General features: G+C 41.9%; 1 protein-coding gene across 5 annotated transcripts in view; it reads right to left on the reverse strand.

The window, feature by feature from the left end:
• LOC101556962 (zinc finger protein 318) overlaps positions 1-26850 on the reverse strand; it is a 68485-nt gene that overhangs the window by 13118 nt on the left and 28517 nt on the right. For 2 of the 5 annotated variants that reach the window (XM_055135119.1, XM_055135118.1), the window contains exons 6-12: positions 21673-21974; positions 14753-14956; positions 14213-14312; positions 13221-13339; positions 11882-12949; positions 2827-3043; positions 1282-1434 (exon numbers count right to left, since the gene is read on the reverse strand). In XM_055135119.1, coding sequence (XP_054991094.1) covers positions 2954-3043; positions 11882-12949; positions 13221-13339; positions 14213-14312; positions 14753-14956; positions 21673-21974 — 1883 coding nt within the window. In that variant the 3' untranslated portion in view covers positions 1282-1434; positions 2827-2953. Of the gene's footprint in view, positions 1-1281; positions 1435-2826; positions 3044-9354; positions 12950-13220; positions 13340-14212; positions 14313-14752; positions 14957-21672; positions 21975-26850 lie in introns of those variants that run through there. The other 3 variants (XM_055135116.1, XM_055135117.1, XM_055135120.1) reach the window with 2 other exon arrangements.

The raw sequence follows: 26850 nt of genomic DNA on the forward strand, positions 1-26850 counted from the left end.
AAAAATAAAGAAAAGGAAAAGAGCCTCTCTTAGAACCACATTGATGGGCTGGAGAAATAGCACAGCAGGTAGGGCATTTGCCTTGCACGTGGCCGACCCGGGTTCGATTCCCAGCATCCCATATGGTCCCCTGAGCACTGCCAGGTGGTAATTCCTGAGTGCAGAGCCAGGAGTAACCCCTGTGCATCGCCAGGTGTGACCCAAAAAAGAAAAAAAAAAAAGAACCACATTGATGAGTGGGAGGCAAAGGGGTTGGGCAGGGGTGCTGGTGGAGGGAAGTGGATACTAGTAAAGGGAATGCTGTTGAAATATATGCCAATCATGAATAATTTGTAATTTCATGGTGCCTCGATAAAAAAAATTCACTCCCCTGTGCAGATCCCCTGAAGAGAAACATTAAGTTCATCAAGAAGGCTCCGCATATATGCCAGCTTAGTCAGCCATTCCTCATGCCACAGAGGCTCTATTGGGGCAGAGATCTACTCTCACAGAAAGGGCTTTAACAGTACAGTGGGGAGGGTGTTTGCCTGGCATATGGCTGACCCAGGGTTAATCCTTGGCATCCCATGTGGTCCCTGAGCACTGCCAGGAGTAATTCCTGAGTGCAGAGCCAAGAATAACCCCTGAGCACTGCCGGGTGTGGCCAAAACAACAACAATAAGAGGACTTTACTTCTTCATGTCCTGTTACTATCACTTAGGGATAGATAAAAAGTAAAGGACGGGGCTGGAGCAATAGCACAGCGGGTAGGGCGTTTGCCTTGCATGTGGCCAACCCGGGATTCGATTCCCAGCATCCCATATGGTCCCCTGAGCACCACCAGGAGTAATTCCTGAGTGCAGAGCCAGGACTAACCTCTGTGCATTGCCGGGTGTGACCCAAAAAGCAAAAATAAATAAATAAATACATAAATAAAGGACACCGGGGGCCAGAGAGATGGCTCCACTGGCTGAGCACATGTTCCAGACAGCCAGGATGACCCCAGCATTGACTGGGTAAAATCAGAATTTTCATTTTTTTTTTCCAAACTAATTGTACTGACTGGGTATGGTCCCCAAACCAAAAATATTAAAAAATAAAGGGTGTTGCTTATCCAGAAATTTTACTGACATGTCACGCACACAATACTGACTGCACACACTGACAGGTTTGCTCAAGTCTAAGCCCTGTGCTTGAAAATACTCATCAAGAGTACAAAACATTTCCAAACTGTTAATCTGTTTGGAGATTTTATCTGTCCCAGGTAATCGGGACAACCGGAAGTTCTTCAACTCCATATACCTCAGACAATGATGTAGGGTAGCTCATTTCAGCTGATTCACAACCATCACATCATCAAGTTGAATTTCAAACATCACACTTCCTTTATCCCCTCTATAGCTCACTCTTCAATATCAGTAGCCATGTCATCAATTCTCTTCCAAATGGCGGGATCTGAAAAAGGAATAACCTCTAGTTTTTAAGTGACATGAGGACAAAAAACTTCAGGAACATCATCTCAGGCTTTACTAACTGCTCACCAACTGTGAGATTTTTTTAAGAATTTAGATATTGAGGGCTGAAGTGATTATACAGTGGGTAAGGTGCTTGCCTTGCATGTGGTTGACTTGGGTTTAATCTTTGGCATCCCATATGGTCCCCCTGAGCATCATCAGAAATGATTTCTGAGTGCACAGCCAGGAGTAACCTCTGAGCATCACTGGGTGTGCTCAAAGGTATACAAAAATAAGACAAAAACCCACTGCCCTAGCCTATTTAGGCATAGAGAGCCTGTCTTCTTCTCATTGTGTACTTATGATTAGTGTCTGACCCAAGTATTCCAACCATCTGGCATAGAAATCATTCAGGGATGTATATGTGACCCATGTCACATTAATAATCATCCTTCTTGGAAACTTTTTTGTTTTATAGAATATGCTCTCCTTTTCTGTATCGAAGCCCATAAAGGTCAGTGGTTTTCAACTTTTTTAAACCTACAAACTGCTGAGACTGCCAGACCTGTTTGACTTAGACTACAAGAGCCCTGATGCCCCTTTGCTATCCTGGCTCCGCCTGTCATAGCTTCCCAGTTACCAAGTTAGAAATAACCTCCAGCCATTTTTTAACTTATGCTTCTGGATTCTTTCTTTCTCTCTTTTTTTTTTTTTTGACTGTGCTCAAGAGTGACCCTTAGGGGTCCTTGGGGGATCATTTGTGGTACTGGTGACTGGACTCAGGGTCAACATGATGCAAGGTCTTACCATCCTTGGGTTATGTTTTTGTTACAACCAAAAGTTCAAATAAAACATACACTTTTATACATAAGTGCTTCTGTATATTCGAGAATGACATTGAACACAATTCTGACACTGAATCACTGATATACCTATTTCTTCTTTTGTTTTGGTGGGGGTGCACGCCTGATGATGCTCAGGGGTTACTCGAGGCTCTGCACTCAGGAATCACTTCTGACGGTGCTTGGGAGACCTTATGTGATGCCAGGGATCAAAGCTGAGTTAGGTATGTGCAAGGCAAGTCCTACCTGCTGTACTATTGCTCCAGGAAATATTCTATCTTATATCTGAGCAGAGAGTCCAGGAGAAAAGAGAATATTTGAACTTCACACCTTTAAAAAAATGTTGCTTCACATCTGATGATGTTTTCGGGGCCCTCAGACCCACACCTGGTGAACTCCTAGGTTTTAAATGCAAGCATCACAGCACAAGAGGAGAGGGAATGTTTAGGAAATCATTAATTCAGCACTAAATGAGAAATGGCAAGATTAAAATATATGTTTTCCTCCACTACTGTCATGAATACACACATACACACAATATGTTCACTTACCATTATTTGCTGGCAGTAGAAATGGCCAAACCTTCTCCACAACCCATTCCTGCCCCAGCAGCCACACTCACTTTCCCAAAGCTGTCCGGACCTAGGGGTGACCAGGTACTGGCTGCAGGGGCGAGTACTATTCCTCTGGTCTCTGTGGCTTCCATCCCTGATTCTGTGGACCAGAGGTGGCTTCATTCTGGAAATCTGCAGACATCTGCAGTAGCTCCTGGAAAAGAATGGAAGGTAGGTGTGAGAACCAGCTACTGTCATCATCTTCATCCTTAATGTTGGTATTCCTAGCTGGCCTGGACAAAAGCATTAGTAAGGGCAGAGTATAGAGAAAACAATTACCTCCATATGGGTGATTTTACCTTTTTGCTATCTTTCTCTACTCTACCATTATGTATACTGTCTCTATTTCACTTCTTTCATTCACTTCCCTAAACATGCTTCTTTCCCTTTACATCTTTTTTTTTTTTTTTGAGTGGTGGTGGTGGTGGGGAGAGGGGTGGCATATCCAGTGGTGTTTGGGGCCACCTGCGCCATATTGCCCTAATTTTCTACAAAGCTCTGTTCTTGCCTGATCTTCTCTGCAAGTGGAACAAAAGCCTTGCAAAGCTTCACATCCGTTCTTCTAAATACAAGTGATAAGGCCAGTGAGATAGCTTAGAAAGCTGGCACACATGACTGCCATGGAACTGTACCCAGTTTGCTTTGCTCACCATCACTGCAGTCTCCTGGCAATGCTGAGTGTGGTCCCGGTTGCCCTCAGCACCATGGGGAGTTCCCAGAAATAAATGAGCTAACTTCTGTACTTTTGCATGCAATGGACTTTGTGGTATTTTTGAGTACTCTGATTACTTTAAGCTTTGTGAAGCTACACACTGATTTCTATCATGTAAAATTCAGGTGCTTGATAGCATTCATGGAAAAGCATCACTGACTTTATAAGAGGTAGGAACAGAGAACTGGAGAGGAAGGGAGAATGGTAGAAAATTCTTGAACAATGTATGCTGCTCATACTAAAAGGAAGTGGAAGAATATAGGGAGAGCAGCTGGAGACCTCCTGCAAGGAGTGAGGGACAGCTGCTGTGCACTAAGTGGGAGAGACACAACTTAGTTTTTTTTTTTTTTTTTTTTTTGCTTTTTGAGTCACACCCAGCTATGCTCAGGGGTTACTCCTGGCTCTACACTCAGGAATTACTCCTGGCGGTACTGGGGGACCATATGGGATGCTGGGAATCAAACCTGGGTTGGCCGCGTGCAAGGCAAACGCCCTATCTGCTGTACTATCGCTCCGGCCCCAAAGACACAACTTAGTTTAAGAACATTTTAAACACAAGATAATCAAAACATGGTCTATAATTGGTCTTTATAACCTGTGTATAAATAACATTTATACAAAAGACAAAATCTGGTCTATAATTTCATTAAACCTTACTGACACAAATATTTTAGGGGCCTGAGGGAGAAGAGAGGACAGGGCTTGCTGTATTTTTTTTTTTTGCTTTTTGGGGTCACACCCGGCAATGCTCAGGGGTTACTCCTGGCTCTGCACTCAGGAATTACTCCTGGCGGTGCTCAGGGGACCATATGGGATGCTGGGATTTGAACCCGGGTCGGCCGCATGCAAGGCAAATGCCCTACCCGCTGTGCTATCACTCCAGCCCCCGGGCTTGCTGTATTTGATCCTGGGTACCCCATTTGGTCCTCTGTGATCCCTGAGCAGAGCCAGGAGTAAGTCCTGAGCACCACTCGGTGTAGTTTCCCAGTTACATATTTCATAGGTACCAGCTTATAAGCTTGCAAAATATTATTTACATAAAATGTATTTTTAAGGGCCAGAGAGATAGCACAAGAATTAAGGTGCTTACCTTGCAAGTGATTTACCCCAATTCAATCCCCAGCACCACATATGGTCTCCTCAGCACCCCCAGGAGTATCACTGAGCAGAGCCAGGAGTAAGCCAGCTAGGTGGCCTCAAAATCCAAATAAAATGGAAAAAGCAACCTTCCTTTCTTCCAAAAGCCGCATTATATATGTGTGCAATATATATACATTATATATATATGTGGAAAAAAAAACAACTTTAATTTTTTTGGGGGAAGGATGGGATATACTCGTGATGTTGCAGGTCCACGGCCACCCTCTACAGTACTGTGGGGTCCTCACATACTAGGTAAGCACCTTAGCCCCTGTAAATCTTAGCCTAGCTTTATTGAATACTATGACAAAAGGACACTGGACCATTAAGGGTTCAATTACCCCTTTAGTCAAATCTGAGACCTGAGTTTGACTAACTTCAATATGCCGGTGAAGTCTTGGTTGGAAAGAAAAAGGGAGCTGATGAACAGTCCCCACCCCCACCCCAGCTTACTGCTTTCCTTACTAATACTTATTATTAATAATAACCACTATTATTGCTAATAATGATTTCATTACTAGTACAAGGCCAGCTCATCCTTTCCCCCATCCAGCTCTTCTAGGTCCTAGGTGTAATGTGGCCCCCTTAGTCTGGTACAGTGCACTATTCCAGAAGACTGGAATGGAGAGCCGTGATGTACGTTCATTGGTATCAGTGCTTTAGACATAACAAATTTAGTAACAGAAGTGACAGGGCAGCTGGTTGATAGATTGTTAAGCACTCAGCAAAGACAACTGGCAACTTATAGTCTCTATCCACTTATCAACTGCTATGAATTAGCAATCAGTTCATACAGAATCTAAGAAGTTTTTAATTAAGCGCTCTTTATGTTAATTCCAGGCAACTGTGTGCTGTGAATGATGAAATAACAGTATGCAAAGACACAAATACTCAGCCTTAGAGTTTGTAATTTAGTTTGGTCAGAAAAGGACACAGAAACAAAGTATTAATTTTAAAAAGTGTAAAACTACTACATTAAATGCTGTAACATTTTTACATAGTCAGCTGAAAATGTGTGTTAAATGAGACTGATATCCTAGGACAGTAGAGACAAGGGCCAGGAATATTGCTCCATGGTTGGTAGCCTGCCTCATGAGCTGGGGGAGAAGGCGGCTGGAACAGAGAAGGATCACTAAGTCAATGATGGTTGGAGAGATTGTTTGGCATAGGAGATGTGTGCTGAAAGTAGATAAAGGACCAAACGTGATAGCCTCACAGTATCTGTATTGCAAACCATAATGCCCAAAAGTAAAGAGAGTCTGCGGGGAAACTGTCTGCCATAGAGGCAGAGGGAGGGATGGGATAAGATGATACTGGGGATATTGGTGGTGGAAAATGTGTACTGGTGGAAGGATGGGTGTTCGATCATTATATGACAGAAACTCAAACATGAACGCTTCGTAACTGTTGTCTCACTGTGATTCAATAAAAAAAGAAAAAAGAAAACTGTTAAAATCCAATCAGGATGGTGAAAAGGTAAGTAGATGTTTATCTTAAATTTGACTGCAGGTCTTATCAATGAATAGTTACTGTATATATATTTTAGTTAAAAAAAATATAAACAGGGTTGGAGAGATAGTACAGTGACCCTTGCCTTGCATGTGGCCATCCCAGGTTTCATCCCAGGCATACTATATGGTTCCCCAAGCACTGCCAGGAGTAAGCCCTGAGCATCTCTGGGTTTGGCACCAAAACAAAACAAATATATAAACAAGGGGTCAAGAGATAGTATAGCCAGTAAAGCACTTAATTGCCTTGCATGTGGTCAGCCTGCATTCAATCCTTGGTACCCCATTATGGTTCCCCGAGCATGTCAGGAGGGATCCCTGAGCACAAAGTCAAGAGTAAGCCATTTCTTTTATAAGCTGTCTCCTCTGGGAATCTGCCCAGACTTAAAAACAAAAAACAAAAACAGCATTGTAGCATTGTCAATGACAATCCTGTTGTTCACAGATTTGCTCGAGTAGGTACCAATAATATCTCCGTTATGAGACTTCTTGTTACTGTTTTTGGCATATCGAATACACCACGGGTAGCTTGCCAGGCTCTGCCGTGTGGGCGAGATACTCTCGGTAGCTTGCCGGGCTCTCCGAGAGGGACGGAGGAATTGAACCCGGGTCAGCTGCGTGCAAGGCAAACGCCTACCCGCTGTGCTATTGCTCCACTTAACAACTCTATTTGGTACCTGTATCCTATATAACCACCACTCTCTGAACTATAATTTCTGTGCTATCGCTCCACTTAACAACTCTATTTGGTACCTGTATCCTATATAACCACCCTATGAACTACAATTTCTGGCTCATTGTATCTTTGAACCTAGTAGGGGGATGTAAATTGTGGAATGCATTACTACCAAAATGTGGAGTGAAAGCCAGAGAATAGTTAACCAGATAGGGTGCTTGCTTCACACATGACCAATAGGGTTTGATCCCTGGCACATTTGGTCCCCCTGGTCCCCACCAGAAGTGATCCCTGAGAATAGAGTCAGGAGTAAGCTCCCAGAACAAAATGTGGATAGATATGGGAATAAAGTAGGAATACTTAGGAAACAGGTAATGATTTGTACTAAGTGCCTGAAGCTATTTATGGGTGAAATATGGTTTATGAAGCAAGAATCCCCATTCACAAAATCAAGAGTTTTTAGAGTTATTTACACAATTTGGGTAAAATTAGACTTTTGCCCAAATTTAACCTGTTAAGTATTTGTTCTCATAGTTGAAGGAGTCCTGTAAAAACTGTTTTCTGATTCTTAAAGAATGGGTAGATGATACCATAAAATACATGATGGGTTTGTGGATATTGGACCTTACGTCCTACGAGAAAAATTCATTCAGTGACTGAAGAAATGGCTCAGTGGGCTAAGCAAAATGGCTCAGTGGGCTAAGCACATGCGTTGCATGGAGGCATCCTGGGTTTATTTGTGGCACCGTATGGCTCCCCAGCATGGACAGGAGCAACCCCCAAGCACAGAGCCAGGAGTAGCTTTTGACCACCACGGGGTGTAGCCCAAAACCTTAAAAATTACGTCTACCAGGACCAAAGAGAGTACAGTAGGCAAGGTGCTTACCTTGCAAGAAGCTGACCCAGGTTTGATCCCTGACACCCCATATGGTCCCTGAGCCCTACCAGGAGTGTCCCTGGTACAGTAAATAAACACACACACACAAAACAAACGAAACACAAAAGGATGCTCTATCTCATGGCACCAAGAGGTAGTCTCCCCAACCTTTCACAAGGACTGGGTTCAATCCCTGGCACTTCATGGTCCCCTGAGCACTACCAGGACAACCTCCAAGCACCACCAGGTGTGACTGCTCACTCAACCCTGCCCACCAAAGTCAAAAAACCTGAAAAACAAAAAATAACTACAATGATATAATAGACCACTGTTGTTACATTCTCCTACCCATTAAGGCAGTATCCCAATGATACATAATCCCCAGAGTCTATGTAATGTAACATAGGGCTGGGGAGGCTTGCTCTTCAAGCCCCTGTTCTCCCTTGAACACATCTTTGCTTACTTGTCTCTATGTAGCTTTTCTTGCTGTCTTGCTCTTTCAGTCTCACGTTCTCGCCTGATCGTGCATTTCTTTCCCTCTCAATAAATTTAATTCAATAAAAAAAATCTTGCTTTGGGGCTGGAGCCAGAGTACAGTGGGGTAGGGTGTTTGCTTTACATGCCTGGTTTGAACTCCAGCACCCCACATAGTCCCTCGAGAAATTAGTTTTGGTAAGGAAGAATGGCTGCAGGAGGCACAGACATTAGGGCAGTGGGGGCTCATTGTTATACTTTTCCACTGGAGTTCAAATGTGTGTCACTTCAAAACAAAAATCAGAATGAAAGGCGAGATTGATGCATTTATTGCCAAGTAACTGACACATTAAAGAATAAAGGTAAACTTTACCAAGTCAACTCATATATTCTTTAATCTTTTAAACAAAATGTACAACTCAAAATATCACACTATGGTAGAAAAAGCTTGGGAAGGGGAGAGGTAGAGGAAGGAATACATCTGTACAGGGTATGAAACAGAATCAGTTCAATCCCAAGCCAAGTTTCAAATCTCTACCTCTTTACAACAGAAACAGCTACTAAACAATTTAACACAAAGTCTTGTTGAATCGTAACAAAAGCCATTTTGAAATTAAAAGTGACTTAAAGAGCCTATATGCTCCTGGCAACTGAGCCATAAGTCCTACCAATTTGTTGTCTTCAAAAGTGAACTTGCTAGATTTTATTGTGTTTATGAGGCCATTTCCAAACATGTTTGTGGAAAAGAAGACTGTCTCAGGCAAAGAAAATGGAGTGAGGCTGACGTTCCACAATGAAGTAAAATAATAAATAAAAGAGCTACTCACGCTGTACTTTGAACAACATTAAGGTAGGCTCATCCAAATAGAAGAGATGAACTATCCTTCCTTCACCAGTAGTTTTCCGTATTAGTAGGCTTTCTTGTGTTTTTTCCTAGATATCCATCAGTTGCCCACAAAATTGGGTGGGAATACAACATAGCAATTGGGGAAGCCAGCTGTTTGCCTCCCTTACCCCCACCCCACCATTCCAGAATGGCAGAGTCAAAGTCAAAATACAATCAAAGCACACTAGATGGTGAACCAGATAGATAATTGACTTTAATAACAAAGGAGAAAGTAAACTGGCAAAAAAAAAAAAGATAACAGAAAATACTTTTTTTTTACAGATATGTATAGAAGTAGTTATTACTGATTTGTCTAATATTTTAGGGAGAAAAGAAAACAAAGAGAAGGAGGTAAGAGATTTTAGCTTCCATTAACATTTACTGTAAGAAGCTGATTGCATCACATGTAGGTTCCAAGGTGCCCTCCATCATCTGGGTGCCTGACTGTAGAAGGTACTCTGATTCACCCACAAGCTCTTCTGGCTGTGTATTCTTATTTATGAACACGGGACACTTTGTAGTCTCGAATGGCATCAACTGTAGCTTCTTGAGCAGGTATCTCATGAGGGATCATATTGCCTCCAGCTACCTGCTCTCTTGTAGGAGAGGTTGAAGTCAGAGATTTCCCCATATTCAAATGGCTGTCATTGTCCCCATCAACTTGAGGCATTGTTACCTCTCTGACAGATGCATTCTCTGGGGAATTGCACGCAGGAAGGTCACATGGCTCAGAGTGAGAACAGAACTTTTCTTTCTGAACCACAGATGTTCGTGTGACAAAGTCAACAAGATCTGGAAGGCAAGGAGATGGTCCAAGGCCAGCAGATGTTTCTGATTTCAATCTGAATGAATCTAGTTTCTTTAACTGAGAAGTTCCTTCTAATTCCTTGGGCATCATTCCTCCTGCTAACAAGTCAAGGGCCTGGTGGGTTCCCTCCAGGCTCCCTAAACCAAGGTCAACATTTTCTATAGGAAGTCCAGTTTTCAAAATGTTAGGAGTGATCCTCCCATTTCTGTGATTAGATGAGTTTTGTTCACCTTCTGTTCCTAAGTTAAGCACCAGGGTTTTGGGAGAATCTAAGGGAAATTCAGAAAAGGCGGTGACTGGTTCAAAGTCAGTCAGAGTGCTAGGATTATGTCCCATAGATGACAGAGAATTTTCTTCACACACTTTCTGAGACAGGGCAGTTGGGGATCTACGTGTTGTGTTTTCTATTTGGGTATTGTAAAAATCAATGCCCATATCCCCCAGATTCCTCAGGGCTGCAAGTTCTTTCACTTTTAAGTCTGTAACTTCAAAGTCTAAGTCTTTGCCTTCTACTGTCACTGTTAATTCTGGACGGACATCTCGTAGTCCTAGGGCTTCTGATTTCTCTGAACTCTCCCAAATTCCTGGCTTCTTCTTCTCATTCCAAACAGGCAGTTCACAGATCATTTTACCCTGAAAGTCTTTTGATCTCTCTCTCTTGAGTTTGAGGCTTTTAAATCTAGAAGTTTTGGAAGCTGATTCTGAAACTGAATTTTCTAGCCACTCCTGATTACCAGCTGGAACTTCTTTTTCCTTTAGATGATCTATTAAACACACAGGTGATCTGGCTGGGGAATGAAGAAATAATTCTGGGGAAGCAGTTTTCAGAGTTTTATCTTGTGGAGTCTGGAGTAAAGATTTAGTTTCTGATGGAAATGAGTCTATTTGCACCTTTGAGGAAGAGAAAGACTGTGCAGTCAATTCAATTCTTACTCTACTTTGAATTTTGCTTCCTGATATCAGTGTTTTAGATTGCTCAGCCTTTTTGTCAGTCACTTGTAGTGTGGGTTGTTGTGATTCTCTCTCCCACAAGTGTTTATTCCTATGGTTTAAATTAGAGTCTGCTACACTACTGGACCCACTCTTAATATCGGTTCCCTCTCCTACTATCCTCTCAGAAGGTGTTTTTTCTCTTTCTTTTAGTTCAGTGTTTGTCTCTAGCTCATTTTCTCTATAATCTTTAGATTTGTGGAGCTCTTGGTTTTCTTCATCCTGGCTACCAGATTCCAGAAGGTGGGTTTCTACCAACTTCTGAGATTCCACGGTACGAGAATGAGTATCTAACAGCTGAGGGGCTGGTTCTACAACTGATGGTTCTGGCTCTCCCAAGTCAAGCTCAATTTTTACCTCTGGAGATATAGCTCTATTAGCATCACTCTCAAAAGAACTAGATGTCCAAACGGCCTTAGAGTCTGTTGTTGGGGTAATAGTTTCATAAGACCTGCTTTGGCACAACCTTGTCAGAGGCTGTAGGAAGCTGTATCTGTTATCTCTGCTTTCTAAGTCTACGTGTTCTGCAACTGACCATTTCCCTAGGGACACCAGAGTTTTTGCAACAGATTTTTCAGGGTTGCTGACTAAAGGATTAGAGTCCGAACTTCCATGGGGAGTGAACTTCTCTTGGGATATACAGCTATCCAAAGTAGAAGTGACAGAAGTATCTGAACTCCCGGCTTTGGAGGGGCTGCTATTCTCCCCATTGGCTAATGAACCACTACTCAGCTTAGTCTCTGCTGCCCCCTTTCCACCACTGCTGTAGAATATATCATACAGATCTTTAGCATTGGCTGTAGCTAGGCATGAATTTCGCTTTTCCAATTTTTTGGCTTGTTCACTGAACACACTTGAGAGGGGAGGTGGAGGACGAACCAATACAGAGAACACAGCCTGGTCTCTATCACTCTCACTCACCCCAGGCGCTGTCTCATCAGAAGGTATGGCTGCTGACTGTGCTGAGGCCATGATAGCTACCGGCAACACTGGGTTCAAAATGTTAAGACCCAGGAAGTCAGGGCTGAGAGGCTGAGATACAGCTGGGCTTGACTTTATCGAAGTCAAGGCAGCATTTGCTTGAGCAGAAGTTGGAGCAGCTGGTTGAGGTATAGCTGTGGGGGGTGGAGGCGGAGGCGGAGGAGGTGGGGGCGGGGGAGGTAGCATTTGTTCTGGTATATGGGATGGTTCTTTCTTTTCAGTCGTTACCATTTTTTCCTCTGGAGGTCCTTTTAGAATCACCTCTTCCCCTCCAAATGCTTTGGAGATGATGTCAGGAGGTAAAAGAAGTTCAGTTGATGACTCTTTAACTACTGGCAGAGGCTTAGCAGTGGTTCCAGAAGACTTGATTGACAGAAAGGTATTAAGAGGAGCTGGTTTGCTCACTGTAGCTGAACCTGTCTTGCGGAGCACTGTGGATGGAATAGGCAGATTGGGTCGAATCTTAGTCTGGGTTGAAGTTGTCACAACAGGTGTCCAAGGGCTAGTATGTGCCACAACAGTTTTTCCAGAGAGCCTGATTTTAATGGGTTTTGCCTTCCCGGTTTCAGCTTTGATATCCTCCTTGTCCTTACTGCTTTCTACAGTCTCTTCCTTGGGAATACTTGGAACCACTGCTGTACTTTTTTCCTCCTCTTTTTCTGATTTCTTCCAGCTGAATTTCCCAAAAGAGGAAGTGACTGGTGAATCTTTCTTTACCTCTTCTTTTAGCTGGAGTTTGATGCTAGCCTTTCTTTTATAGATAGTCTTTTCAGGACAGTGCCTACCCTCAGAGAAATGGTCATCTAATTCCTCAGAGATCTTGTCATCCTCATTTATATCTTTCACAATCTTTGCCTTTTTCTCTTTCTTCTCTTCCTTTAATTTCTCACTAAGTTTGCGTTTAAGCTCATTCTGACGTCGCCTTTCTGTCTCCTGGACTACCGCTAGCCCAGCTTGGCGGTCCAGATTTCGCCGCTCCTCATACAATGGGTTTTCATCCACATATTTCTACAAGAGAAAAAAAAATAAAGGCTCAAAAACTGGTTAAAAAACGACGTATAAAAGAGAAAATATTGGTTCACCATTGTTACAATTAATTTAATAGAAATTCCTAGAGTCATCTACCTCAAGAATATAATGCCACATAGAGATAAACTGAGAACTTTCCAGTGCTTACATGATTTTGAATTGTCACTTTTTCGGGGTCTGAATTTATTTGAAGAAGGCAAATAATTACTGCAGAAAGTGGGAAACACCACAGGCTACTACAAAGACCAACCTTATATTTCTCATTGTGTTGAAGACCCTTCACATGTTGCTCTCCAGAAATTGGATCCCCCAAAAATTCCTCACAAAGCTGACAGTAATATCCAGTGATGGGAAACAGAAACTCAGAGCCTGGGAGAAGTAGAAGTCAAAAAAATAAATCATTTCCACCCAGGACAACAGCAATTAAAGAAAATCCCACTTTCTTTGCAATAAAATGGTTAATGATATAGAGAGCCTTACCTACTTTTGAGTCAAAATTATTTAGTTGAATCCCAATTCTAAAGCTTAAACTCAGAATCTGTACCCTTCTCTCTCTTGGGAACACTAACTAGTTAATTACAAAAGTACTCTGTACTGAATTCATTTCAGTTCCTGATACTCCTCCAATTTCAAACAGTACTAAGCATCTTAGATTTCAAAACTATATTCCCATATATTACAGTAAATCTGAATAAAGACCTGTCATGTTGGTATTAATCAGTCAAGAAACTATCTTTTACATATAAGATGTAAAAGATGTAGCAGCACTGACTACTTATATAAGTAATAAACGGAGAAGTTTAAAGACAAGTATTTTACTTCTCAACCTGAGAACAGTAATTCAAAAATATCTTAAGTTCTTATTTAAAAAGGCAGTTAATCTATACTGCTTTTCACCTCGATTTTAAGTAAGCACTGTGTTGGTACATAAACTAATGACAACTTTAATAAGATATTAAACTAATGAGTATGTTTAATATCAGTCAGAATTATGGCCATATGGGTAGAGACATGTGTGGTCTTAAAGATCTTTTCTCTTTTTTGCTGCCCCCCCACCCCCTCTACACCAGATCTCTATTTCTTCAGAACCTAGGGTACTATTTGGCATATAGAAAGCATTCTTACAGCTTTGTTACAAGGATTTCTTATGGTTATGTATAATCCTATGCTATTTCCTAGCACCTAAGTTCAGGGACTTTTTCCCTTAGAAAACTAAAAAACCATGAAGAGGAGCAGACATACCTTTTGCAGGAACAGTAATCTTGTCAGTGCGTTTTACAGCATCTTGCTTGGCCTCACTGTGGGTCTTTGAAGCCCAAGGTCTGTTGTAAGGATCCAGTGTCTATTTGCAAGAGGCAGAGGCGCTCACACAACAGCACTAAGGACTCAGCGATCTATTTCTCTTTCTCCCACACCAGAAGGGGGAACAGAAGCCCCGGTCAACCACCCCCACCCATTCTGCCAATGGTTTAAACAGAAATAACCTGTGAAAAAGGTAAACACATGTTAGAGCAAGTACTAGTAATGAATAAAATAAAAACAAAAAATTAGGTACTCAAGGAATCAAGAGGTAGAAGCCTCACTTACACTTGTCATGGAGTTTAGTTTTAGGCAGGGCCCTGGGCTAAGCCCTGGGAATAGTGTCTCTTTTGCTGGTATCTCTTGGCTCTTCAGACTGGGGCTCCTGCCCACAGAAGTGCTTCCTTTTCCGGTTTTGTAATGCATATGTAGATAGGCAGTTTCAAAGGGAAAGGGGGAAATACCAGAGAGCAGGACACCTACCTGTGTGTGCTTCTTGTTGTGCATATGAGTGAAGAAGTCAAACATGGTCCCACAGATGGTGTTGCAGTCTTTGCACCAGTGACTGCCAGCATCATAATACTCATAAGTAGCAACAGGTTGATCAGAGTGCTTAGCAGCCAGCTGGGGGCTTGCAGAAGGCTTTGAGGTTTTAGTACAGGAATTTTCATTATTTAGCTTTGATTCCTAGAGGAGAAAAACCTACACTTACAAGGAACTCAAAGCAGTCTAGATATGTCTTCTCTCAATAAAAGCAAAAACCCTACATCAATACTAAAAATAGGGTCAGAGAGAGAGTACAGTGGTCAGGGCACTTGCCTTGCACACAGTCAACCTTGGTTCAATCCCTGGTATCCCATATGGCCCACCATGCACCACCATGAGTAATCCCTGAGTGCAGAACCAGAAGCAAGCCCTGAGCATAGCCAGATGTGGCCCAAAACCAAAGGAAAAAAAAATATTTTCAGTGCCTAAGCTACACAAATTGGGGGATATTGATCTTCAAGGATCAAACAGAACTAATCGAACTTCATAGCTTTATCTCATCATGGAAAGTAAATCATGAGAGAAATATATTAATTACTTATACATCCTAAAATATTTCCAGAATACTCAACATTATGGAAATATTTGCTGCCTTTGGAAGAAGAAATGGAGAATAAGGATAAAATGAGGCTTTTTCTAGTATGTTCTTTGATAAATACTGAATGTTATCAAAGAAACTAATTACATTAAATTTTGAAGTCATAATGACGACTAGAGGAAATAAAAGCTAACTGACTTAAGCAAATGTAGAAAATCCTAACTAAATGATAGTGAATTCACTTATCACAGATGTATCCTGTCATAAAAAACTGAAGTTCAGGGTTGATGTTTGCAAAGTATAAAACATCTCTGTGGGATAGACTTAAAGAAATACACATGAAATACACATGAAACTTCTACCCTAAACAGAAATATCTAAGGGACCGAGAGATAGTATATGGATTAAGATGCTTCCCTTGCAACCCCCTCGACCATAGTTCAGTTCCCTGGCACCATATATGGTCCTTAAGCACCACAAGGGATCACTCTTTAGTCCAAAACCAGGAGCCAGGAATACCCCTTGAGCACTGCTTTTGGAGATTTTCAAATTTTCCCTCCCTACTTCATATACACACACAAAGAAATGCTGAAATACTGTCATTAGAATTGCACAACGTTAGGGGTCAGAGAGATAGTACAGTGGGTAATATACTTGCCTTGTACTCAGTTAACCTTGGAGACCCATATTTGATCCCCGGCATCCTGTCAGGAGTGATTCCTAAGTCAAAAGCCATGAATAGGCCGGAGCAATAGTACAGTGGGTAGAGTGTTCGCCTTGCACACAGCTGACCCAGTTCGATCCCCGGCATCCCATGTGGTACCCTGAGCACTGCCAGGGAGTGGCCCCAAAACAAAAAAAATTTAACACCTTTGAGGTCACACAAATCTTCATAAAACATATCAATGCCACACATTATCAGCATTAAAATAGTTAAATGTAAATTAATTTATCAAGAAGCTGAAGGAACAAGCACTTAGGAAAATTTTAGTTATATTAAATCACTATTAAAAAAATCATTCTGGGGGCTGGAGCAATAGCACAGCGGGTAGGGCGTTTGCCTTGTACGCGGCCAACCCGGGTTCCATTCCCAGAATCCTGTATCGTCCCCTGAACACTGCCAGGAGTAATTCCTGAGTGCATGATCCAGGAGTAACCCCTATGCATTGCCAGGTGTGACCCAAAAAGCAAGAAAAAAAAAAAGAAAAGAAAATTCTCGGGGCTAAATATATAGTATAGTGGGCCGGGGCTTGTCTTACACATAGCTTAGATTTGATTTTTAGCACCCCATATGGTCCTCCTAAAACCACCAGGAGTCTCTGAGTGTAGAGCCAGGAGTAAGCCCTGAGCACCACTAGGTGTGGCTCCAAAACAAGGGGAAGAAAGAATATTTTGGATCACAGAAAGGTTAAGTTGGGGCCGGAGCAATAGTACAGCGGGGAGGGTGTTTACCTTGCACGCGGCCAACCCGGGTTCAATCCCCGGCATCCCATATGGTCCCTCAAGCACCTCCAGGAGTGATTCCTGAGTGCAGAGCCAGGAGTAACCCCTAGCATCGTCGGGTGTGGCCCCAAAATAAAAATAAATAAATAAACGTTAAGAGAAAGAGAATGGGGAATCTCAAATACTGGTTGGTAGAGAGAAGAGAGAATGGAAAAAGTGAACTGTCTTTCCAACCAGAGTCCTATTAAAGATTCACTAAAAAGACCCCAGCCAACAGGTAAGGGATGGTAAATTCAGAAATAGCTGCCAAGAGCAATAACTGGCATTGGCACCATCTCTCTGAAAGACAATCCAGAAATGGGGCTGGAGTGATAGCACAGCGGGTAGGGTGTTTGCCTTGTATGTGGCCAACCTGGGTTTGATTCCCAGCATCCCATATGGTCCCCAGCACCGCCAGGAGTAATTCCTGAATGCAGAGCCAGGAGTAACCCCTGAGTGTGACACAAAAAGAAGAAAAAAAAAAAGACAACCCAGAAAATGTGTATGACTACCTTAAATTTCTTTATACTCTTTGGCACAACAATTCTACTCCTTGACATTTACATTATACGTTACTACATAAAAATAAAAAGGTATGTAAATGGCTGGAGAGACAGCACAGGGATTGGGGACATGTCTTGCAAAGAAAAGGAATTCAATTCTAGAGTGGTCCTGGTGAGCAGTCCCTGCGTTTCCTGAGCACTGCTGAGATGCCCTCTAACCAAGAATAAGGCACTGGGGCTGGAGTGATAGCACAGCCAGTAGGGCGTTTGCCTTGCATGTGGCCGACCCAGGCTCCATTCCCAGCATCCCATATGGTCCTCCGAGCACCACCAGGAGTAACCCTGGTGCATCGCTGGGTGTCAACCAAAAGGCAAAAAAAAAAAAAAAAAAAAAGAGAGAGAATAAGGCACTAAAATATTAAACACTGCATGTAAAAAATAACCTATTGAGGGCTTTTCTGAACTGTTTTATATCCCTTATCCTGCCTCCTTTTTTAAAAAAGCATTTATCATGCCTAACATGCACTTGTTTCTTCTCTATGACCTCCTATTTCATGACAATAAATATCTTACTTATACAGTTCCCTGCTCTATTTCCCATATATAGAGTAATACCTGCTACTTTCCTGGAGAGGACTGGAGCAATAGCACAGCGGGTAGGGCGTTTGCCTTGCACGTGGCCAACCCGGGCTTGATTCCTCTGTCCCTCTCGGAGAGCCTGGTAAGCTACTGAGAGTACCCTGCCCGCACGGCAGAGTCTGGCAAGCTACCCGTGGCATATTCAATATGCCAAAAATAGTAACAACGAGTCTCACAATGAAGATGTTACTGGTGCCCGCTGGAGCAAATCGATGAACAATGGGACAACAGTGCTACAGTGCTACTTTCCCGGAGATCAATAAATATTCATTAAATGAATTCAAGAACAGAAGGATATGTGGAATAATATACAAGGTATTAAAAATAGTTGTCTACAGGTGGATAAAATTGTGGGATTGCGTGTGTGTTTTTATGAAACAGATAAAAACCACAAAACCAATAATTGGAGCAATAGTACAGCGGGTAGGGTGTTTGCCTTGCACACAGCCAACCCAGGTTCAATCCCCAGCATCCCATATGGTCCCCCAAGTCCACCAGGAGTGATTCCTGAGTGCAGAATCAGGAATAAGCCCTTAGCCTTGTCAAGTATGGCCTAAAACCAGAAAAAAAAAAAAAACCCAAACAACAACAACAACAAAAAACCCCACAAACCCAGGGCCAGGTCTCCTGCATATAAAGCATGTACTTTACTACAGAGCCATATTCCTGTCCATCCTCTCTCCCATTCACTGAGATGAATAATAACACTGGAAGGATTAAAAGAGGTGAGTTGAGTATAATTATTACTGTATACTGATTTTAAGATGTTTTTGAAAAAATTTCCATGTGGTGAATAGTCCATTTGATGCTCAGGTTTGCGCCAGAGAACTAGTGACTTACAGCTGACTTACATGCGACTGTGGCCAATCTGATAATAGTTTGAATCCTGCAGCTGCCTATAGTTCCCCAAGCACCACCAGGAGTGGCACCTGAATTGGGACCTTTGGTGGTGGGAAAGTACACTGATGAAGAGATGGGAGTTGAAACATGATATGACTGAAATCCAATCATGAACAACTTTGTAAACGTGTGTATCATTGTGATTCAATTAAAAACAGATAGGAAAAACCCCTATACTTTCTGGTTTTGGGATCTCACCTGATGGTGCTCAGGAGCAACTCCTGGCTCTCTGCTCAGAGAACTGACCATATGCAGTGCCAGGGAATGAATCTGGGTTGACTGCATTTAAGGGAAGTGCTTGACTCCTTGTAATATCTCTGGCTTGGAATCAGCTGTTTTTTGCTTGTTTGGAGGCCACACCCAGTGGCACTTAGGGCGTACTCCTGGCTCTGCACTTAGGTATAACTCCTGGCAGGCTCGGGGGACCATATGTGGTGTGAGAGATCAAACCCAGGTTGGCTGCATCAAGGTAAGCACCCTACCCACTGTACTATCTCTCTGGCCCCCTGGTCTGGAACCATTTTTGCTAAAATATAAAACTGGGAGTTGTCAGCACAGCATTTTCATACTGAATTAAGAGAACTAGGCAATAAGTAAAATTCTGGAAAACTGGGATGTAACTACTTTAAGAAACAAAAATATTTAAACATCAGATACAAGGTAACAGGAAGGAAAAGAAATTAACTAGGATAGCAGGAGGAAATAAGTGTGATAAAAGACAAGGGAGGAAAAATATTTTTAGGATACAGGGGATTCCAGTTTCAAATACTGGTTTGAAAACTAAAACACAGCTACTGGTTTTAGCAAAATGGTGACTATACTGTTAAACATGAAACTCCTCCCCCTCCCCATCCATGAGAAATTAGAAGTCAATATAGAGTGACTTAAAAACTAAATGCTGAAGAACTGGAGAGACAGTACAAGGATTAAGGAACTGCCTAGAAGCAGCCAGCCCGGTTCAATCCCTGGCATAGGAAATGATTCCTAAGCATACAAAAGTAGTAGTCCCAGAACACCACTAATATGGCACAAGTCCTCCTCCCTCTCAAAAAAGTTAATACTAGATCAGGAACATAGAGGGCTCAAAATGTTGAGATTTTTGCATTCTAGCTTATAGCAAAAGAGAATTGTTAAAATTATGCAGGAGGAGGGCCTTGAGAGATAGCAGAGCAAGTAGGGTGCCTGCCTTGTATGCTCCTAACCCAAGTTTAACTCCCAGAATACCATATGATCCCATGTGCTCCACCAGGAGTGATCCCTGGAAACAGAGTCTAGAGTAAGCCCTGAGTTACTACTGGGTGTAGCCCAAATAAAACAAAATTCTGGAAAGAGAGTACCATGAACTGATCTATACTTTATGAAGATAGTAAGAGTGATAAGATTTGAAAAAGGAAAGAAAAACCTAATTAGAAAGCTTTTGTATGAGCCAAGGATATAGTACCGTGGGTAGGACACTAACCTTGCAAACAGCCAGCCTGGATTCAATCCCAACACTACATCCAGTCTCGCAAGCATTGCCAGGAGTAAGCCCTGAGCACTGCTGGGTATGGTCCCAAAACAAATCAAGTTTTTGTAGGAGTCCATAGAAATAAAATATATGAGGTAATTGTGGGACATGCTATTATTAGGTTGCATACTTAAATGTGGGATCACAAAATTTTGGCAACAATAAAAAGTTTTGGGAGCCAGAGAGATAATACACATTGCCTTGCATGTGGCCAACCCAGGTTTGATCTCTGGCATCCCATATGGTCCCCTGAGTACACCAGGAGTGATACCTGAGCACAGAATGAAAAGTAGAAGCCCGAGTATCACTGGGTGTGATCCAAACCAGCTGCCCCCCCAATAAAAGACAGTGAATTTTTTTCAAATGTACAATGACCAGCAATTAATTCAAAATGAACTGTGAAATGAAAAGGGATCAGAGGCAAAAAAGGTTTACAAGTCCTGGGCCAGACCAATAGTACAGTGGATAGGGTGCTTGCCTTGCTCATGGCTGACGTAAACTCAATCCCTCAATCCCAGCATCCCATGTGGTCAAAGAGCCAGGACTAACCCCTGAACACCATTGGTTGTGGCCCGCCTTGTAAAGTATGGCCAATATTTCAAATCCATGGCTCAGTCCTGAGCTGCTCTAGTTAAATCACATACCCTCACAAAGTGGGGGAACAGCCTGTTGAGCACAACAACTGCAATAATATGCAAGCCTCATGGTCATGAAGACAACCATAATTTCTGTGCCTTAACTAATGTGACCTCCCTGTAAGCACATGCGTGAGTGCTGCAACTAAAAGGAGCACAAACATCAGTGAGCACTGCTGTCCAGTGTATAAATATCCAAGATGAGTGACCCCAGCAAGCATCCACTGAAAGTTGTATGAGCACCACAGTCAGGATGTGTGCACAGTCAGCCCAACAACAGAGATCAAGATAATTCAGTTGAAGAGCACTGACTTTGGGTGTGTGATACCCCGGGTTCAATTACTGACACCTCAAAAGAAAAGAACTAAAAGGGACACTAAAATCTCCCTTGTTAAAACCTTCTGGAACTTCATTTGGGTTGCCCATGCCCTTCATTAGGGCACAGATTTCCTTTGCCAGGGATATAACTCAGTCTAGAGCACTTGCTTTGCATATGTAAGGTTTTGGTTGGATCCCTTGCTCCACAAAAAATAAATAAAATGAAGAGAAGGGGAGGAAACACATGATAGAAATATACTCTTAAAATTTTAAAGCCCATTCATACTTGCAAACAGCTTAAAAAACAACCAGGCATGAAATAGTTAAACTGTTACCTTGCTATTGGAAGAGGAATTTGTGGATGACACTTTTTCTGGACTCTTGGATTTTTCAGCTTTCCCAGGCTTCTCTAGAGGTACTTTATTGTCACTTGAAGACTTCTCTGATTTATCCAAAATGTTAATTCCCAAGATCTGAGCCACTTTATCAAGTTCAGATTGCTTCTTTTCTGCCTCTTCTGACTCTTGTCGAAGTTGTGCAATGTCCTTCATAATGTTATCCTGAAGTCGACTCACTTCCACCAGGAGTGGGTCTTTGTGGCCATCCTTTTCCCTTCGTTTCTTGCGCAGCATTTCCCCTGAGTAATCAAATATCAGCAGGAAAAAACAGAAAAGAAGGTAAATTAAGTCATTTTGGGGACTGGAGAGAGTACAGCGGGCAGAGTACTTGCCTTGCACTCACCCGACCCAGGTTTGATCCCCAGACCACATATGGTTCCCTGAGCCCACCAGGAGAGTGTACCCGAGTGTAGAGCCAGGAGTAAGCCCTGAGCACAGCTAGGAGTAAGCCCAAATCCAAAAGAAAAAACAAGACAAGTTATTTGTTAGTCAAGATTTGGTCAGAAAATCTTTTCCCAAAGAAGTTTCTAAGAGCTAGTCAGTCTCCTCCTTCCACAGAGACCGGTTAGGTGAAGCTTCTATGTTGTCATGAACTGATTTAAAGACCTTTCACCAACTTACCAAATAGTGCACAATTTCAGGACTTTTTGTTTTTGCTTTTTTGTTTTGTTTTACTTTTTGTTTTGTTTTTGGACAACAACTGGCAGTGTTGAAGGTTATTTGGCCCTTCCAGCCTGGGGGATAATCCTTGGCAGTGGTAGGGAGTCAAGTTGGCGCTTCAGCATGCAAAGTACACACACCAGGTCCATGAGCTTGCCTGAATTTTAGGTTTTTTTTGTTTGTTTGTTTTGCTTTGGGGTCACACCCAGCAGTCCTCAGAGATCACTCTTGGCTTTTCATTCAGGGGGCCATAGGGGGTGCTGGGGATTGAACCAGGGTCAGCTGCATGCAAGGAAAGCATTGCAAAATTGCCCACTGTACTATTGCTCTGACCCAGTTTTAGGTATTTTTAAACTATTCTAATATTTATATATCCGATTCCAACTTATAGTACCTCATGACTTGATCCTCATAGGATTAATAAACAGGTTTATTATCCCTGAATAGTCCAAACCCACAGAAGAAATCCTATGTTTACACGTCCTCTGTTCTGTGCTATCATTTGCACAAAGTATTTTTATTTAGTTTTTGGTTTTGGGGGGGCCACATCCGGTGATGCTCAGGTGTTACTCCTGGCTCTGCACTCAGGAAGCACTTCTGGTGGTGTTCAGGGGACCATATGGAATGCCTGGGATCAAACCAAGACTAGCCACATGCAAGACAAGTGCCTGTCCAATGTACTATCTTTCCAGCTCCTACATAAAAGCACTTTTAATAAAAACCTGTTAATGTTTTTCCTTATATGTAAATTCTTAAAAGTGTCTATGAAAAAACTGAATTGAAGATGTGACACTATTGGGGCCAGAGCTATAGTAGAGTAGGTAGCGTGCTTATTTTGCACGAGGGCAACCTGAGTTTGGTCCTAGCATCTCATATAGTGAAACTGTGACTACCAGGCGGGACTCCTGAGAGCAGAGCCATGAGTAAGCCCCTGTGTAGCAACAGATGTAGCCCTAAAAGAACAACAACAACAACAACAAAAAGATGTGACACTATGGTAAACTGCATGCATGCATGAGACCTGAGTTCAATTCTCTCCCCAAAAAGTATTCACAAGACATGGAAACATAGCAAAAGGACAACAAGCTCTAAAGGAACTGACTGGACAAATGTAGGACAGTATCAGAATAAAAATAGCAATGATGAAAATTAATTAAGGGACTTCACCGCGCCCGACGCTCCAGTATGACCGAGGAGGACAAGGGAGCTGCTTTGGACACCAGCAGCCCACTGAACAACCTGCAGTATGTGAACTGAGCATTTCCGCCAGGCCCCCCGTGCGGGGGCCCGGTATTTCTCTAGGTTTTCCCATCTTATGAGCACCATAAAAGGGTAAAAGATTGTAGCGATAGAATTCCAGGCAGAATTTTCCCTGGACTTTATACAGAAACCCAAAATCGCGCGGCCGCTGCTGTGGCAGCGCGACCTAATATCATCTAATCATCAGCAATATGAAATGGTTCCTTTTTAACGGGTCGGACTGTGGTGGGAAACCCTAACAAGAATAAGTAAGTTTTTTTTTGAAATATTGAAGGCAACCAAAATGGTAGCCATCTCTCTAGATTGAACTAAGCCATATCCCCACGCCAGCTGAGAAGAAATATCCTTCTTTCTCGGGAAGAAACTCGGCGTGGCGTTAACCACAGTATGATGTCCATTAAGTTGACACGGACCTGGTGGCATGGGAATGGGATACAAGGGAATAAAGTATTATGTACATGGAACAGCGGGACGCTGGTGGAATCTCGAGCCGGGGCCGATACCAGCACACTACTTTTGGTTCCAGAAACTGCAGACTTTCTACCAGACTATCAACTAAGCCAGAGCCCCACGCCGGCTGATGATGGGGAATAACCATCTTTTTCATTTTTTTTTCCTTTGTCAGGAAGCGTGGTGAATACTAAACAGGCGTGAACTCGGTGGCGCGGGACGAGGGGGAAAAAAAAATAGAAAAGTTATGTAACAAACAGCGGGACTTAATATCTTTACATTCTCAGCAATGGAGAACTATCAAATGATTCCTTGACAACAGGACTGTCTTTTTCTTTTTTGGGGAAAACCCCAGCAACAATAGCGAGTTATGTGTTGAAACATAGAATGTAACCAAGATGAAACTTATCACTTACAAGGGCGGGGACGGGGGGGGGGGGGGAGGCGGGAGGTATACTGGGGTGGTTGGTGATGGAATAGGGGCAGTGGTGAAGGGAAGGGTGTTTGAGTATTGTATAATTGACATAATCCTGAGAACTATGTAACCCTCCACATGGTGACTCAATACAATTAAAAAAAAAAAAAGAAAAGAAAATTAATTAAGGGAAACAGAGCCTTGGTAGCCCATTGCTCCCACACTGGAAAGTCTGCTGCCATGCCCTGGGCCAGACTCCACTTTCTGGGGCCAAGCCTCACCCAGAAGTTAACCTGCTGAAAAATTCAGGTATGCAGGTTTTGTGACTGAAATCTCCAGACTTCCATGGAGTCCCTGTAATTCCAGAAGCCCTGGCAGTCACCCATATCCCCAAAGCCACCCCCAGTTAAAAATTTAACTCCAGCTGTATCACCCATTAAAAGTTCCAGACTTCCTGGAGCAACATATCAAATTCTACAACACTGATAATCCAGGAGTAGCACACCAGATTGGATGTAGAAGGCAACCAATCTTGATTAACAAAACATAAACACAGAAGGCCTAACCTGTAACAACATCTTAGTAATCTCTTGTATAAGGATTTAATGGTGAGAGACAATAATTTTCACTAACATTCTTCTAAGTGTATACTTTTTGATCATTCTATTAGCAAATTACTGATAATAAGAGATATAAAATAAATTATTGAGGGCCTGCTATGGGGGCATGCTTAAGGGGTCAAAGTTGGGAAAATTAAGAAACTGGAGGGAATGTGTAATGGTAGTGGGATTGGTGTCGGAATATTGAATGCCTGTAACAGATCACCATGAAGAACTTTGTAAACCACAGTGTTTATATAAAGTGTAAGGGGAGACTTTACATATGGAAACCTTATCTTTCCCATGTAAACTCAAAAATATATTAATAAAGAATTGCTTTTAAAAATTTTATTAGGGGGGGCTGGAGTGATAGCACAGTGGGTAGGGCGTTTGCCTTGCACGCAGCCAACCCAGGTTTGATTCCCAGCATCATATGGTCCCCTGAGCACCACCAGGGGTAATTCCTGAGCACAGAGCCAGGAGTAACCCCTGTGCATTGCCAGGTATGACCCAAAAAGAAAAAAAAAGTTTTATTAATAATAGGTGAGACATGATTATTACCAAAATGAGATCAAGTATAAAATAAAATTTATGTAATATGCTCTAGATTCCAGAGTTGAAAATGTACATATTTAAGTGAGAATAAGTGTTTTTATTATACTATATGAATGATTTTAATTTTCTTACTTAAATAGGTCAATCATATAGTAATCACTAATTGGCTCTTATTGACTTATATTCTGATCATTTTATTTGCCAGTTCTTAAAGGTTTTCTGGAATAAGCAATATAAAGTACATTTGTTATGTGCCTAGGGGGGCAGGTTGGGATTGGGAGGGAAACTGGAAATATTCATGGAGGGAAGGTCACATTGGTGGTATTAGAAAAACTGTAAATGATCGAAACAACTGTATAATGAACAACTTTGTAGACCACAGTTTTTAATAAAATTAATCAGAGGCCAGAATTAGCTCAACACCGAGTGCGTGCAGGAGGCCCAGACTTGATCCCTGGTATCACACAGTCTTCTGTGCACTGCAGAAAGTGACCCCAGGGTCCCCTACCACCTTAGCACTGGGTATGGCTTAAAATTTTTTATTTTTTTAAAAAAGATTAGTTTAACGGCCAGGGAGATACTATAGGAATTAAGGAGCTTGCCTTGTACACCACATCTGAACACAATGTGTCATCTGAACACAACTGGGCATTACCTGAGCACAGAGCAGGGAGAAGACACTATTTCCAGGTGTGGTCCAACACCTCCCACACAAATTATCTAAACAGAAAACCAATATAAACTAACACTAAAAATATAGAAACAAAGAAAAAAGTAAAAGAAATAAAAAAGACAATAAAATACTGATATGTGTAACAAACAGCGGAACTATTAATCTTGTTAATATTTTATTAATTATTTATTAATTTTTGTTAATAATTTAATTATTTTGTTAATAATTAAATTACTAACAAAAAAACCATAATTCACACTGGTACAACTGGATAAATCAATGTAGACAGAAGATTGGGCCAGAAGCTTCTCCTGATAACAGAAAGCCAAATAAACACAAGAAATGACAAAATTGGTAGATCACTATTATAACCATATAATAAGTAATTCAAACAAGATTCAGCAATGAATGCTTAAACTAAAAGACAAAATTTTGAGAAATAAATGAATATAGTCTTGCTGTATTTCCCTATGATATTTTATTTATTTATTTATTTATTTATT

Source organism: Sorex araneus, chromosome 4 (assembly GCF_027595985.1).
Source record: "Sorex araneus isolate mSorAra2 chromosome 4, mSorAra2.pri, whole genome shotgun sequence".
In the NCBI taxonomy this organism is placed as follows: domain Eukaryota; kingdom Metazoa; phylum Chordata; class Mammalia; order Eulipotyphla; family Soricidae; genus Sorex; species Sorex araneus.